At 37.5% G+C, this 16,383-nt stretch overlaps 1 protein-coding gene across 1 annotated transcript in view; it reads left to right on the top strand.

The window, feature by feature from the left end:
• Nucleotides 1–16,383, top strand: part of CUNH9orf84 (chromosome unknown C9orf84 homolog) — a 118,122-nt gene that overhangs the window by 75,210 nt on the left and 26,529 nt on the right. The window contains exons 16-20 of the mRNA XM_008065563.1: nucleotides 638–742; nucleotides 5,361–5,539; nucleotides 6,889–6,961; nucleotides 13,776–13,845; nucleotides 15,256–15,434. Coding sequence (XP_008063754.1) covers nucleotides 638–742; nucleotides 5,361–5,539; nucleotides 6,889–6,961; nucleotides 13,776–13,845; nucleotides 15,256–15,434 — 606 coding nt within the window. The remainder of the gene's footprint in view (nucleotides 1–637; nucleotides 743–5,360; nucleotides 5,540–6,888; nucleotides 6,962–13,775; nucleotides 13,846–15,255; nucleotides 15,435–16,383) is intronic.

Below are 16,383 nucleotides of genomic sequence, written 5' to 3'. Positions count from 1 at the left end.
TAAATAGGGGCAGGGAGCCTAAAATCTCATCTTTTTGGTCTGACTTTCACATGAGGAAAAATCCAATCTATCATCTTCAAAAAGCTCTGGAGCTAAATGAACACTTTATTTAAGCAGCTAGCCTGTTCTTGTAAATATGTTTCTTGTTTGAGTTATATCTTTGAACAAATGTTCCTAGGTGTCCCTCAATTTCAAGATATTTCTTCACGTCATGATCCTCCAGCTTTATTTTAATTATCTGTCAAGCAGTGAATGTATTTTTCTTCTTGTTTCATAACTGGGAATCATTGACTTTTTTCCCCAGTAGGAGAAGAAATAACTAAATATTCTTTGTAAGCAACAAAAGCATGAGTTGCTTAAAGATTAGCTATCTAGGTTTGAATGACAGCTTCACATTTTATTCACTAATTGATCTTGGACAGTTACTTAACCTCATTAAGACCATTTCCTCATCCATAAAATGAGGTTCATAATAAACTTTCCTGATAGACTTGTTATGGATTCAGTAAAATAACCCAGCTGTTATAGCAAGTAGTAAGCACTCAATAATAAATGTTAGGTATCATTATTAAGTAGATTCTGATATTCTAAAATTCTAATATATAGTCTACTTTTTAATATGTTTTTGCTTATTTAGGTACAAATGATGACAGAAAAATGGCATTCAAGCATGCTGCTCTCTTACACCTTCTGGTAACAGTTAGAGATGTCCTTTTAACCTGCAGCTTGGACACAGCATTGGGTTGGTGGTGAAAATTTTATTTCTCCTTTTATTTCTATTGAAATAGTTCATCTGAAACAACTTAATTTACTGAAAAAGGTACACCTTATAATAAATTATATAGCTCCCTTTTCTATTCTACTAAACATTATATACATGTTGGCGTGATTATAATGGAATATGTTTATTTTTCTATCTGTTTATGTTTATTACAAGAAATTGTCTTTAACAATCATCGTCACCTAGAAAAACAGGTTTAGGATTCCCTGATATAAGTATGAATTACAGAGTCCTAATTGCCGTAAGCAGATTTAATTTATAATCATTATGATGCACCACTTCTTTGAGTCAGGTTCTCAATGTGTCATCCAGGCTGGAGTGCAGTGGCACATCATGGTTCACCACAGCCTTGACTCAGGCGATCCTTCCATCTCAGCCTCTCAAGTAACTGAGACTATAGGCACACACCACCATATCCAGCCAAGTATATTTTTAAAACATATTGTAGAGATGGGGTCCTCCTATGTTGCCTAGACTGGTCTCAAACTCCTGTACTCAAGCAGTATTCCCACCTTGGCCTCACAAAGTACTGGGACTACAGATGTGACCCACCACATCTGGCCATCATGAACTACTTTTTTTTTTTTTTTTTTTGAGTTGGAGTCTCACTCTGTCGCCCAGACTGGAGTGCAGTGGCCGCTCCCGGCCACCGCAGCCTTGACCTGCTGGGCTCTGGCGATCCTTCCGCCTCAGCCTTCCGAGTAGCCGGAATTACCGGCATGCGCTACCACGCCCAGCTGATTTTTTGATTTATTGTAGAGATGAGGTCTCGCTGCCCAGGCGGGCCTCGAACCCGCGGGCTCAGGCAATCCACTCACCTCAGCCTCCCAAAGGCGCGGGATTACAGGCTGAGCCACCGAGCCCGGCTATGAACTAACTACTTTTTAATGTGAAGTTTGACATTTTGCTATGCATATTTTAGGTCCTCATTACACATCTGTGTGTTTGAACCTTTGCTAGATATAACTAAAATATAAAGAGTAAGAACTTTTGAAATTTCTTCTTTAGTTGTTTCTAAATTAGGATATGACTAATGAGTATAAAACAAACTGTATTGAGTATAAAACAAACATATTGGAAATTTTAAAGATTTTAGAAATTTTTTCTAAGCCTTCAAAATATCTATCATACTACATTACTGTTTTAGGCCTCTTACTGCAGAATTATTTAGACTTCTTTAGTAATGGTATGCTTATGGGATTATATTTTACAATTTAGAGTTTCTAGACCCTATTTCAAATATAAAGTGAAAATAATATTTCTCTGATCTAAGACTCAGAAGTTTTCCCTTACCTGTGACCCAGATGTAAATATTATTTCTCTAATCCAGGGTTTTAGTAAGTGTCAGGCAGCAGTGAATTACAATTATACCTTCTCTAAAGCACTAGGACCAGATATTCTAGATCCTGATATTCTGCTTTACTATTATAAATAATAGTCAGCCTCACTGTTTGTAGAACTGACAATCTTTTATGGAAACTGAGAAGTATAAGGAAGATGGATGATTAAATAAAAGGGCATGTGACACTATACTCTTGTATTTGTTTAGGGTACTATAAACTAGGATTGTAGCACTTAATCCTTACTTGTCTGAGGATGGAGATATGACAACATGATCCAGAATCAATACTGAACTGAAGAAGAAAGGAAAAACACCATGTTGGGCTTTCTAAAAGTAGCTGCGGCTTAATTATAATACTTGGTCAAGTATGTAACCTAGCCAAGTACAGTATGTTCAATACTTATCAAAACCTTGAATTAGAGAAATAATGTTTATGGAAGATTGCTTGAATAATATTTGCCTTTAAGTGCTCTATACTTTGCCCTGGTTAAGTGAGACCATTGAGAGCTATGTACTTGGACTTAATTATTTTTGCTCCTCTAAGAAATGCATTTACTAAATTATACTTTGGCATTACTATTTGGCTACCTTGAGGAATACTGTACAAATAAGATTCTTGTTGGAAAACTTCTTAAGCTCTAGGTATCAAGCCATAATGAATAACCTAGTTGCCTTGGACATTTTAAGTAGAGGGCTTTCTCACTCCTCTAAACCTCTTGAACGGAAATTAAGTTGTCCTCCTATCTCTCTGTGCAATGGCAGAAGAAAAAAATCCATGGAGGTCTACTTGCCTGTCCAGTTCACTCCCAAAATTTTTTTTTTTTTTAAGTCAGAGTCTCACTCTGTCGCCCAGGCTGGAGTGCAGTGGCACACTCACAGCCACCCCAACATCAACCTGCTGGGCTCAGGTGATCCTTCTGCCTAGCCTTCCAAGTAGCTGGAACTACAGGCGCATGCTACAGCGCCCGGCTAATTTTTAAATTTTTGTTGTAGAGACGAGGTAGAGCCTCATCTTCTAGGTTAAACCCCAGAAGGAAAACTATACTTTGAACCGTAAAATGCATTCCTTTACTAGCTTAGGAAAGGCAGAAAACTGGAAGCAGGGGGAAAATATAGAATGCTGGGAGTGGGCCAGGCTCGGTGGCTCAGCCTGTAATCCCAGTACTTTGGGAGGCCGAGGCGAGTGGATTGCCTGAGCCCGTAGGTTCAAGACCAGCCCGGGCAACTTGGTAAGACCTTGTCTCTACAATAAAAATAAATATAGCCGGGCATGGTAGCACGCATCTGTAGTTCCGGCTATTTGGAAGCCTGAGGTAGAAGGATCGCCGGAGCCCAGTAGGTCCAGCCTGGGCCAAGGAGTGAGACTCCAACTCAAAACAAGAATGCTGGGAGTGGCCCGGGCGTGGTGGCTCAAGCCTGTAATCCCAGCACTTTGGGAGCCCAAGGCGAGTGGATTGCCTGAGCCCGCGGGCTCAAGACCAGACCGGGCAACTTGGCTAGACCTCGTCTCTACAATAAATAAAAAATTAACCTGGCATGGTAGCGTGCACCTGTAATTCTGGCTACTTGGAAGGCTGAAGCGGAATGAATCGCCGGAACCCAGCAGGTTGACGCTGGGGTGGCCATGAGTATGCCAGGGTACTCTGGCCTGAGCAACGGGGTGAGATTCCAACTCAAAAAATAAAAATAAAAAAATAATAGTTTGCCAGGTAAAGTATAAAAGAGTATTCTAGACAGAATTAAAAGCATAGAGGAATGACCCAATGGTTGTGTTACCTACAGTTCCATGTGATTAGATTGAAGAGGACATGGCAGAAAGCAACAGGAGCTAAGCCAGGAGACATAAGAAAGCCAAATCATGAAGAGCTAAAGCTACACAAAAGGGTTTCATGGGTACTACTGAATTAAATTTACTTTTCAAAAGGATAAAGCTGATGGCAGTGTGAAGAATCAGTGCACCTGAAGACTAGGAGGCAGAAAGAATTTAAGTCAATTTCTAAGTTGCCCATCAGTTTAGCAATTCTAACATAAAATTTTGTATTAGAATTAACACGTACATACCCATAAAACATATGAACATAAACATTAAATTTTTAAAATTTATTACTTAAATATTTATTAAACACCTGATCTACATAATTTACTAGATCTATGTAAGTTACTAGGTTCTGTATTGCTTGGTAATTCATAAAATTCACTGTGCAGCAGAATCACATGGAGAGCTTTTTAGACATAGAAATCGTTAGGACAAAATCTAGAGTCCCTGAATATGAACCTTCAAGGATGAGTCTCAGGAGTATGTGTTTAAAAATTGCCTTTAGTGAGTCTGAATTTATTCATTGCTGTTTTAGCAGCTATACAAATTATGTATAAATACCATGTATTCTACCCTGAAAGCTTATAGGCTAATTAAATCATATACATAACCAAAAATCAAGTACAAAAGTCATATAAATAAAATACCAAGAAAATTCCAGTTAAATAGCATTTCAACAGGACTTGCATGTAAGTATAGATCTTGAGATTTAGCAAAAGTACAATAGCATTCATCAAGCCAGGAGGCAGGAAAAGATAGGATATATATTCAGATTATATAGAGTATATACAGCCTCAACCTGCTGGGCTCTGGCAATCCTTCCACCTCAGCCTTCTAAGTAGCTGGAACTACAAGCGTGTACTACCACACCCGGCTAATTTTTTTGATTTATTGTAGAGATGAGGTCTTGCCAAGTTGCCCAGGCGGGTCTCGAACCCGCGGACTCAGGCAGTCCACTCACCTCAGCCTCCCAAAGCGTGTGTGCACAGGCTGAGCCACCAAGCCCCGGTTAGTCAGTATCTTTGATAGCCAGGCACAGTGGCTCACACCTGTAATCCCAGCACTTTGGGAGGCCAAGGCTGGAGGATTGCTTGAGTCCAGGAGTTCAAGACCAGTCTGGGCAACATAGCAAGACCTCAACTCTACAAAAAAATCAATAAATTAGCTGTACATGGTGGTGTGCACCTGTAGTCCCAACTTCTCAGGAGGATTGCCTGAACCCAGGAATCTGAGGCTCAATAAACCATGATCATACCACTGCACTCCAGATTGGGTGACAAAATAAGACGTCAACTCAAAAAATTTTTATCTTTGATAAAAACCAGAAAAGAGCAAAATTTTCTGATTCTTTCAGCCTTTTTACCATGTGTTTCTCAAAAAGCAAAAAGACATACAATTTTTTTCTAATTTTGCTTTAACAGGATATTTGTCAAATGCAAAAGATATCTACAGAAGCATTTTAGGCTCCTATTTGGATGACGTTTGGAGGCAACTGGAAATTGTACAGTTTATTAGGGAAAAAAAGCCGGAAACCAACTACAAGATACAAGAATTGCAATGTCAGATACTAAGTTGGATGCAAAGTCAAGAGCATATTAAGGTTAAGTAGTATGGAATAAAGCAAATACAAGTAATCAATTTAAATAAGAATTGGATATAAAATAAATGTTTTCATTTAATTTTGAAATTATTAAATATTGTATGCTATTTAGCCACTTGGTAGTTTCCTCCTTAAATAAGGTAACAGAATAGAATCAGACCAGAGAAAAGATGATTGGCATCATTATTCATATGTCTTGAATTTTTAAAATACTTCCATTTTTAGCAGGGTGCAGTGGCTCACGCATGTAATCCCAACACTTTGGGAGGCGGAGGTGAGAGGATTGGTTCGAGACCAACCTGGGCAACTTGGCAAGACATCGACTCTACAATAAATCAAAAAATTAGCCAGGCATAGTGACATGTGCCTGTAATTCCAGCTACTTGGAAGGCTGAGGTGGTAGGATCACCTGAGCCCAGCAGATTGAGGCTGCAGTGGCTGTGAGCATGCCACTGCACTCCAGCCTGGGCAACAGAGTGAGATTATAACTCAAAAAAAAAACAACAACAAAAACTTCCATTTTTATTATACACAGTTTTCTATAGATTAATTCTCCAGTTGTCAAAAATGTTGTCTGGTACTGTAAGTCCATGGGCATATATATATACAATAATAGAGCTACAATAATTTATTTTTAAATCTTGAGCCAGAATATCATCATAAATGATTCTACCAAAAAAAAGTACTTTATTTATGTCTTAAATTACACTGGATAGTAATTGCTCACCTACATCAAGCATATGAAGATTGTTATTGCAGATTAAAAAGAAAATGTTTCTTAAAATCTTCTCAAGCAGGAAAGTGTTTCAGATAGTTTATACTAAATCTAGACACAAATTTATATCCCTTTTTCTTCTTTTTCTCCTTTATGTTTAACCTCAACCTTAGAGTTTCTTGGGTAAATCTTTTAAGTATTAAAATAAGTTGAACCAGTAAGTGAGAAATTTAAAACTGAAACTGATTTGATGTACCTTATCCCCCCGCCCAAAAAGCTGTAATAATAAGTAGGAAACTATAGCACCAAATCATTGGTTTCATCAGCAAATTCAAACTTGTCTGGGTTGAATTTAACAGTAACAATATAGGCAGAGACAACTTATGTTGTGATACTTGAGGAATGCTAAAACTGCTCTGGCCCAAAATATTTTTTTCATCAATGTTTGATTTTACCAGAATATATTTCTTTGTATTTAAGCATTTGTATCTTTCACAACAAATATCTACTTTATAATTTTATTTCATTAGTTTCATGTGACCAATTAATTGTGTTATTTTGTCACTGTATCAAAACTGTGAAAAGAATAATAATTTATACAGATTATATATATGAAATTCATATTTTTGACTAGGCGCTGATTATAATAAGAATGGACTCAGATGTTGAAAAACATTTACTCATTAAAACCCTTAACAAAATGGAAGGTAGGAAGTTTTTAATTATGCTTCATTTGATAACAAATGTTTGAACTTATAAAAATGTGTTGCTCTGACTAGCTTTTAAAATTAAGATATAATTGACCGGGAGTGGTGACTCAGCCTATAATCCCAGCACTTTGGGAGGCCAAGGCAAGAGGATTGCCTGAACCTGGAGGTTCAAGACCAGCCTGGGCAACTTGATGAGACCTCATCTCTATAATAACTCAAAAAAAACTAGCCAGGCATGGTGATGTGTGTGTATAGTTCCAGCTACTTGGAAGGCTGAGGCAGATGGTTCACTTAAGCCCCGCAGGCCGAGGCTGCAGTGTGCCATGAATGTGCCACTGCACTCCAGCCTAGGTGACATGAGTGAAATGCCAACTCAAAAAAAAAAAATTAAGACATAATTAAATCCAAAATTAATCTTTAAAAGTGTACAGCTCAGTGGGATCTAACCAGTTTTTAAATCAATCTGGACTATAAGTATGCAATATAAATATACCACAATGTATTTGTATGTATTTGTTATTAATAATTGATACCTTTTATTGGTTGCCTATTAGTTGCTAACCTGGCTACTTACCACTTTATGAATACCTTTTATTAGCTCAGTTTTACACATAAGGAAACTAAAGTCCATAAGGGTGGTGTAGCATGCCAAGTCTCTCTTGTTTCAGTGTCATTCTCAATTCTTTGATTCTTTTGTCTGTTTTCCTTCCTCACTACTTTTTACTCACTACTGCCCCTTTTCTCATCCTTTCCACTTGGTGCTGTGGAGCCCATTTCTTATATGTAAACTCTTCTCCTTCTACATCTCCCTTATCTTAACTCCGTCCCCTGTATCCCTTTCATATAGATTTTTTTCTCTCTCTCCATATATACATATATGTATATATATACTGAAAAAGCCATTTCTTGCTTTCTGTCATCATTTCCAGAGCATTATTCCCCCATCCTTTGAGGCTGTGCCACATTGCCATCATCTACTGACCACCTGGTCATTTCCCATCATCCAAAGACAGTTGTATACCTGGCTCATGGCACTTTCTGCACTCCTAATGCTGATATTATCCTAGATGTCTTTAATGCCTCTAATGTGATTCATTCGACACCCTGGCCTTGTAGGCCACAACAGAAATATATTCATCTTCATTTCTCTCCTTTACTATGCCATGGAACTTGTGATCATGCAGAACTGTCCTACCTCTGAACTTTAAGCTCTGCTACATTGCTCTTTGTCTGTAGCTACCTCTAGATCTTTTTGTTATCTTCAACATCTTAGAGATCTATGATCTGCCAGCTTCTTTTTTGTTTCTTTTTTCTTTTCTTTCCAAACTCAGTGATTTGGCCCATCACTTTAACCAGTCTTGTCCTTCTATTATACTTTCCATTTAAACTTCAACCTTAAATCAATCAATACATTTAACATTTCTATTTCTATGCCTGAGATACTGAGCACTATTAGAGAAAAATTATATATCCATGTAGATTTGTGCTACTACAAATTCATGTCCTTGGAACTTACCTGGGCTCTTAATACCTCTTAACAATATTTCTATATATTATTAGTTCTATTCCTATTTTCCTAATGACTATACCAAAAACCCCTACCATGCTACTCATTCTCTCATTTTTGGAAGAGAATTATGCCTTCTTGCTTTCATTAATCAGGTGAGAATTCTCAGTTTTCCTTCTCTACCATCTACAAACTTACCTTTATTTCCTTCCATTCTTTTCTCTGTAGAGGAAGTGAACCTTCTTCCTTTAAAGACCAGTCTTTCACTTGTGTTTTGGATGCTATCTCTTCCTGCAGTCTCAAGCACTTTGTTCCATCAGTTATTATCTAGCCCAGGCTTTCTCTCTAATAACTCTTTTCCTTAATTTTAAGGCCAAGTCAAATAATTAAAGTAAAAATAAAATAATTACAGACTACCCTCAACCTATGTCACCCTTTGGTTATTATTTCTCTTCCTTCTATAAACTGCATCTTCTGCCATATTCATCTTCTAAAATATGAATAAATGAGTAAAATATGAAAATGAGTAAAATATCTTTACTCTTACCTTACCAAGCTATTTATCATGCTGTTTCATATCTCCATGCCTTTATACCTCCTGTTCCTGCTATGAGAATGCTCTTCCCCCTTGTTTAGGAAGCTAACTCCTACACATTCTCCAAAAATTATTTAAAACATTTATTCAGAAAGTTTTTACTTGAATGCTTTTCCTCTGTGCTTTGAGACATTGTGTGCATACTTCTAAGGTAGCTTAGCACTCTAGGCTATAATAACTGATTCTCTTATCTGTTTTCCTCACTAAAATGTCAACTTCTGACGTATAAAGATCATACCCTAATTTTTGTTCTCAGCATTCAAGAAAATGCCTACAACATAGAAAGCACTCAGTAAAGGCTTATTGAAGAAATAAATGAGTCAATGAATGCTCCTTATATGAAGAGGAACCAAAAAGAACCCCAGAATTTATTTATAAAATATTGTGTATTTATTCTTACATGTTAATTAATTAGTTTGTTTGTTTGTTTATTGAGCCAGAGTCTCACTCTATCACCCAGGTTGGAGTGCAGTGGCAGTGCACTCATGACCACTGCAGCCTCAATCTGCTGGGCTCAGGTGATACTTCCACCTCAGCCTTTTAAGTAGCTGGAACCACAGGCATGTGCCACCACGCCTAACTTGTTTTTTGATTTATTGTAGAGATGAGGTCTTGCCATGTTGCTCAGGCAAATCTTGAACTCCTGAGCTCAGGAAATTCTCTCGCCTCTGCCTCCCAAAGTGCAAGGATTACAGGCATGAGCCACCATGCCCAACTATTCTTACATGTTTAAATATCAGTCACCTTCAAAGTACTCTCCGCTTGATGCAATACAACTATTGAGACAGTTTTTACTGCTCAAAACAGTTTCTGAACTCGTCAGTTTTGATGACTTTTAGTGCTTTCTGTCATCTTTTGTTTCATCTCTTCCACATCAGCAAAACATTTCCCTTTGAGGACTTTTTTCATCGGGGGAAACAACAAAAAGTCACTTGGGAGGTGACCAGGTGAATAGGGAGGGTGGGGCATGGGGGTCATGCCATTTTGGGTCAAAAATTGCTGAACACTCAACTTGACGTAGGCAGGTATGTTGTCATGGTGGAAGAACCAGTCACCTGTTTGCCACAACTTGGGTCACATTCTTCTGCATGTCATGATGCAGCCTTCTCAAAACTTCCAGATCAAAACTTTGGTTGTGGCCAGGTGCGGTGGCTCAGCCTGTAATTCCTGCACTTTGTGAGGCTGAGGCAAAAAGATTGCCTGAGCCTAGGGGTTCGAGACCAGCCTGGGCAACTTGGTGAGACCTCACCCTACGATAAATCATAAAAATTAGCCGGGTGTGGTGTACATGCCTGTAGCTTCAGCAACTTGTAAGGCTGAGGCAGAAGGATCCCCTAAGCCCTGCAAGTTGAGTCTGCAGTGGCCATGAGTGTGCCACTGCACTCCAGCGTGGGCAACAGAGTGAGACTCTAACTCAAGAAACAAACAAACAAACAAAAAACAACTTTGGTTGATCACTTGATCTGGATGAACAAATTCTGATTATACTACAAGGGACCTGCCCTCCAAAAGAAAATTCCGGTTATTTTTGTATCCCCTTGTATATCTGCTACATACTGAAACTAGTGAAAAAAATTGAACTGAAATATATACAATATAGCAACAAATATCTGGTCATCAGGGCAGGTAGTAAAGTTAACTATATATGTATATTTTTAAGCCTGGAATTTATTTATTTAAAAATTGTGTATTCTTACGTGTTTAAACTTCAGTCACTTTTAACGTACTCTCCATTTGTGCAACACACCTATAGAGGTGCTTTTTCCACTGCTCAAAACAGTTTTTGAACTTGTCAACTTTGATACCTTTTATTGCTTCTGCCATTTTTTGCTTCACTTCTTCCATATGGGTGAAACATTTCCCTTTGAGGGCTTTTTTCACCTGGGGAAACAAAAAGTCACTAGGGATGAGATCAAGTGAATAGGGAGGGTGAGGCACAAGGTTCCTGCTGGGTTTTTTGGTCAAAAACTGCTGAACATTCAGCGTGGTGTGAGTGGGTATGCCCCTAAATCACCCATCATGAAATGGGCAAATGCATTGAAAGAATAGCCAAAAAAAAAAATTCATTGAAGTCGAAGGCAGCCTCTCACAGCAGTGCTAACTGGTACACTGATGCCAGTAGGTCCCTAGCACACATATCTAGTGGGAGAAGCAGGTACTACAAGGGGTCCACCCACAAAAATATAGTTCCATTTTTTTGGAGGGTCTCCCCTTGTATACCAATGTGAGAATGGAAAGCTCTTTCAAGCAGAGCCTTGTAAGATACTGTTTCTTTCTTTTTTTTTTTTGAGTTGGAGTCTCACTCTGTCGCCCAGACTGGAGTGCAGTGGCCGCTCCCGGCCACCGCAGCCTCGACCTGCTGGGCTCTGGCGATCCTTCCACCTCAGCCTTCCGAGTAGCCGGAATTACAGGCATGCGCTACCACGCCCGGCTGATTTTTTTATTTATTGTAGAGATGAGATCTCGCTGCCCAGGCGGGTCTCAAACCCGCGGGATCAGGCAATCCACTCACCTCAGCCTCCCAAAGGCATGGGATTACAGGCTGAGCCACCGAGCCCGGCTAAGATACTATTTCTTAATGAAGTTACCATATGCCCAGAGTCCAGATTTGCAAGCTTGGATCATGTTGATTGTTTCATTCAGTTTTCCAGTCCTGGAAAATGAGTTCATATTTGCCAAATTCACATAAGAGCATTACTTGTACCAAAATGTTAGAGCAATAGTTAACAATTTGGGACTGAGATTGCCACAGTTGTTTAGAATCAGGGTAATTGGAAACATTTAAAAAAAAATCAGGGAAGTGCTGAGCAGTGTTAGCATTATAAAACTAAGGGATTTGGATAACCAAAGGAATACTTTTATGAAGAAGCTAAGGAAATATTCCTGCCCCACTGAGAAAAATACTTAAACCTGCTTGATGGGGCACCTTCTCCTTTGATGTCACTTACAATGCATTGGCAGATTATTATTCTGTGCCTCTTCTTATCTAGGCTTCATGCTGAACACCCTTGTTTCTTTTGACATTTGGGATTATATCATTACTATTCTTGTTATCTTCATTTCAGCGAAGTCTACTGACATAAAAATATTGAATTTAGGGCCGGGCACAGTGGCTCACACCTATAATCCCAGTTCTTTGGGAGGCCAAGGTGAGAGGATTGCCTGAGGTCGTGGGTTTGAGAGCAGCCTGGGCAACTTGGTGAGACCTCATCTCTACAATAAATTAAAAATTAGCTGGGCGTAGTGGTGTGTGTCTGTAGTTCCAGCTATTTGGAAGGCTGGGGTAGAAGTATCACCTGAACCCAGCAGATCAAGGCGGCGGTGGCTGTGAGCATGTCACTGCACTCCAGTCTGGGTGACAGAGTGAGATGCCAACCCCCAAAAAACATATTTGAATCTATAAACTGGAAAATGTTTTTGCTCTTTTTCAGACTGACAACAATCCTCAGTTTCTAGGATCTAGGCCTTTTTTTTCTGTCTAGTGTTAGGAAGTACAAAGGTGGTTCCATTTTCTATGTGTTTGCAAACTCTAGTAATGTGCTTATCAAGTAATTAATCTGCTTTGGGATCATGGCATATACAAATCATGAAGTAGATTAGGTTTTAAATAATATGAATTGCCTTATGAATTATAAAAGAGAAATAGTACTCATTCCTTATCTCTTCCAGAACTATTGTTGTGGCAAGTACAGTCACATGAAATTGTTAACCATTACACTGTCATTATTGCATCACATGTGGACTTTACAATTGATAAAAGTACTAACAGAATATATAGAATGCATTTGAAGTAGAGTTAGCTATTCTTGATTCAATTATATCTATCAAAAATAAACTGTGGGGGATTACAGGATTTTTAGAAATTTATTATATTTTGTTTAAACATTAGCAAGTTAAGAAATTTTAGTTATAACTAAAAAGCAATAATAAATTAAGAAACAGATGGTACCCAATAAGTCCTCTGCTTTTTATACAACCAGTAGAAAGAGAGAAAAAAAGCATTGCTATCACATTGAAATAGTCTCTTGCTATTTAGTTATGTACTTAAATTTTTGGCTAGAGAAAAACAATGAAATTTACCATAATTTTTAGCAAACTAAAATTAACTGCACAGGACCAGCCACACCTGTATTCCCACTGCTTTGGGAGACTGAGGTGGGAGGATCCCTTGAACCCAGGAGTTCAAAACTAGTCTAGGCAACATAATGAGACCTCATCTCTACAAAAAAAAAAAAAAATCAAAAAATTAGCTGGGCCTGGTGTCATGTACCTGTAGGACCGGCTACTCAGGAGGCTGTGGCAAAAAGATCACCTGTGCCCAGGAGATCGAGGCTGTGGTGAACTATGATTGTGCCACTGCATTCCAGCCTAAGTGATAAAGTGAAACCTTGACTCAAAAAAACAAAACAAATTAACTGCACAGGATTGGTGAGTGCTTAATTCGCTTACCTTAAAGTTAAGTTTTTGATTAATTTTTATTATTTTTACATAATAAATTTAGAATTTTTATGCTTTCCGAATGTATACACATGAGAAATAATTGCCTATGCTAGACTTAGAAAAATAGTTCAACAAATTGTATTTTAAGCAGCTTTCTTATATACAGGTTTTTAATTCATTCTTATGATAGAGAAATATATCACACACATACCAAAAAAAGTATCTGTGCAAAACATTGAAAAAACTTTTATATCACTTTTTTCCAACAGGTGTAACATTGACTGTACTTCATTCAAATCAAAGAAAAGATTTTCTGGAATGTAAAGGTGTTTTAAAAGGGTAAAAGTTTATTTCTTATAATTTTTGGGAAACAAATACACTACTTCTATAAGAAAAGCAAATTTCTCCTGGAATTTGACTTTAACAAATCTGAAATTAATCAGTATGTCTAGCCTTTTCCTGAAAAATGCCGTCATTTCTTTGTGTATTATATATTATTAGTGTCCATAAATTTAGTTCAATCTTATTTTAATACCCTCAAATTATCATTGTTATTGTTAGTACAGATGTGCCTGTTTAGACTATATATAATTTTTGCCGTTTTCTTTGCTCAACATTATTTTTTACATCTCATTTCTTATGGGTTCTCCTTTCTGAAGTGCATCCTTTAGAAATTCTTTTAGTGAGGGCCTGCTAACAATAAATCTAGTGTTAAATTTTCTTAAAAGTTTTTATTTTGCCTTATTTTACATAGAAATTATTTATTTCTAATACTAGGATACAAATAGTAAAAAAGGTATATATCAAATAGAAGCCCATAAAAACTAGGCATAAATACTTTTACATTACAGACTGTTCAATTTTAATTATAGTTAAGTATTATGTTGTATGAAATTCAAAGATAGCAAAGCAAAACTTATGTTGTTTAAGTATCCAACTTTCTGTTGTTAAATCACTAATGAAGTCCATTGAGAAAAAAACCATTTCAAAGTTGTCAGACAATATTTTATTATATGGATTCACAAAGATTAAAATCTAACATTTGTAAGCAAATGAGATTGACTTCTCATGCAGATTTCTGTAGTTGATAGTACTCAGTAATAAAATCATGGTCTCTCACATTGAAATAGTCTATAGTTTTGTGTGTGTGTGTGTGTGTGTGTGTTTTGCTTTCCTTTTAATTTCTCAAGACTGTTTCATGTATGTTATATAGTTTTTTATAACCTGGTATTTTTTAGAAAGCATGATCATCAAAAAGAAAGCTATAGTCCAGACACAATGGTTCATGTCTATAATCCCAGCACTTTGGGAGGCCAAGGCAGAAGGCTTGCTTGAAGCCAAGAGTTCAAGACCAGCTTTAACAACAAAGCAAGACCTTGTTTCTACAAAAATTTTAAAAGTTAACCAAGCATAGTGGCACATACCAGTAGTCCCAGCTACTCAGAAGTTGAGACAAGACAGTCACTTGAGCCCAGGAGTTTGAGACTGCAGTGAGCTATGATCGTGTGGCTATACTCCAGCCTGAATAACAGGCTTTCTTGTCTGAAAGAAGGAAGAAAGGGCGGGAGTGAAGGGGGAAAAGAAAGAAAAGAAATTAACACAAGTGAAGAAAATACACCAGTGCCTTTCCAAGATGAATAGGCATAGATTAGAGAAGAATAGAACAGCCACAAACAGTCATCTTTTAGCATTCTAAGTAGATAATGACACAAGTATAATTCCATTTTCTTGACTTTCTTTTGTTTTCAGTACAATTTCCTGTGTAGTTGTACATAACCAATATATTGGAGCAGATTTCCCCTGGAGTAATTTCTCATTTGTGGTGGAATACAATTATGTGGAAAACTCTTGTTGGACTCAGCACTGCAAAGAGTTGAATATCCCTTACATGGCCTTTAAAGTGATTCTTCCAGACACAGTTTTAAAGAGTAAGGATATGAACCAAAACCTTTTTTTTACTTCATTAGAATGAAAATTTTCTCCTTTCTGTTTATCGTCTATAAAAAAAATTAAGCTGAGGTATTAGAAGATTTAGAGTTTGAACTAACCTCACCACTGTGTGTGTGATCTTGGGCAGGTCCTTTAACTGTTTTTTTTTAACCTTATATTCCTCATCTGTAAAGTAAGTTTCACTAATTATATATCTTCATCCGCTTATCTAACTTCTAAATTTTCCTTATAGTAGCACAGTTTTATTATAATTATAGACAACCAGATGCTTTTATGCAGTGCATTTTTATTGATATTTAGGGAAAATTGTATAATAGTGTACTTACTGAAAAATTTTAATATGCAAAACAATTTTAATATGCAAAAATGATCAACAAATACTTAAAGAAGGTCTAAACTTCATATGTCACTTTATTTCATTGTATTTGTCAGCAACGCTTCACATAACTAAACTGTGTCTTCTCAGATCCATAAATCTCATATATTTTTAATCTCAGTGCATCTCCCAATACTTGCCATAAGTTATTATAAATTATTTCTATCCACCTCAAATATGAGTGGGAATTCTAAATAGATTCTGAGACATCCCAACTCAATTCTAAAAATTCAGTCACCATAATTGTTTCTTTTTTCTTTTTCTTTCTTTTTTTTTTGGAATTAGAGTCTCACTCTGTCGCCCAGACTGGAGTGCAGTGGCCGCTCCCGGCCACCACAGCCTCGACCTGTTGGACTCTGGCAATCCTTCCGCCTCAGCCTTCCAAGTAGCTGGAACTACATGCGTGCGCTACCACGCCCATCTCACTTTTTGATTTATTGTAGAGATGAAGTCTCGCCAAGTTGCCCAGGCGGGTCTCAAACCCGCGGGCTCAGGCAATCCACTTACCTCAGCCTCCCAAAGGGATGGGATTACAGGCTGAGCCACCGAGC

The sequence above is a fragment of the Carlito syrichta genome, unplaced genomic scaffold (genome assembly GCF_000164805.1).
Source record: "Carlito syrichta isolate Samal-C Ts95f unplaced genomic scaffold, Tarsius_syrichta-2.0.1 Scaffold308663, whole genome shotgun sequence".
In the NCBI taxonomy this organism is placed as follows: domain Eukaryota; kingdom Metazoa; phylum Chordata; class Mammalia; order Primates; family Tarsiidae; genus Carlito; species Carlito syrichta.
This window is presented reverse-complemented; position numbering and strand designations above follow the sequence as displayed.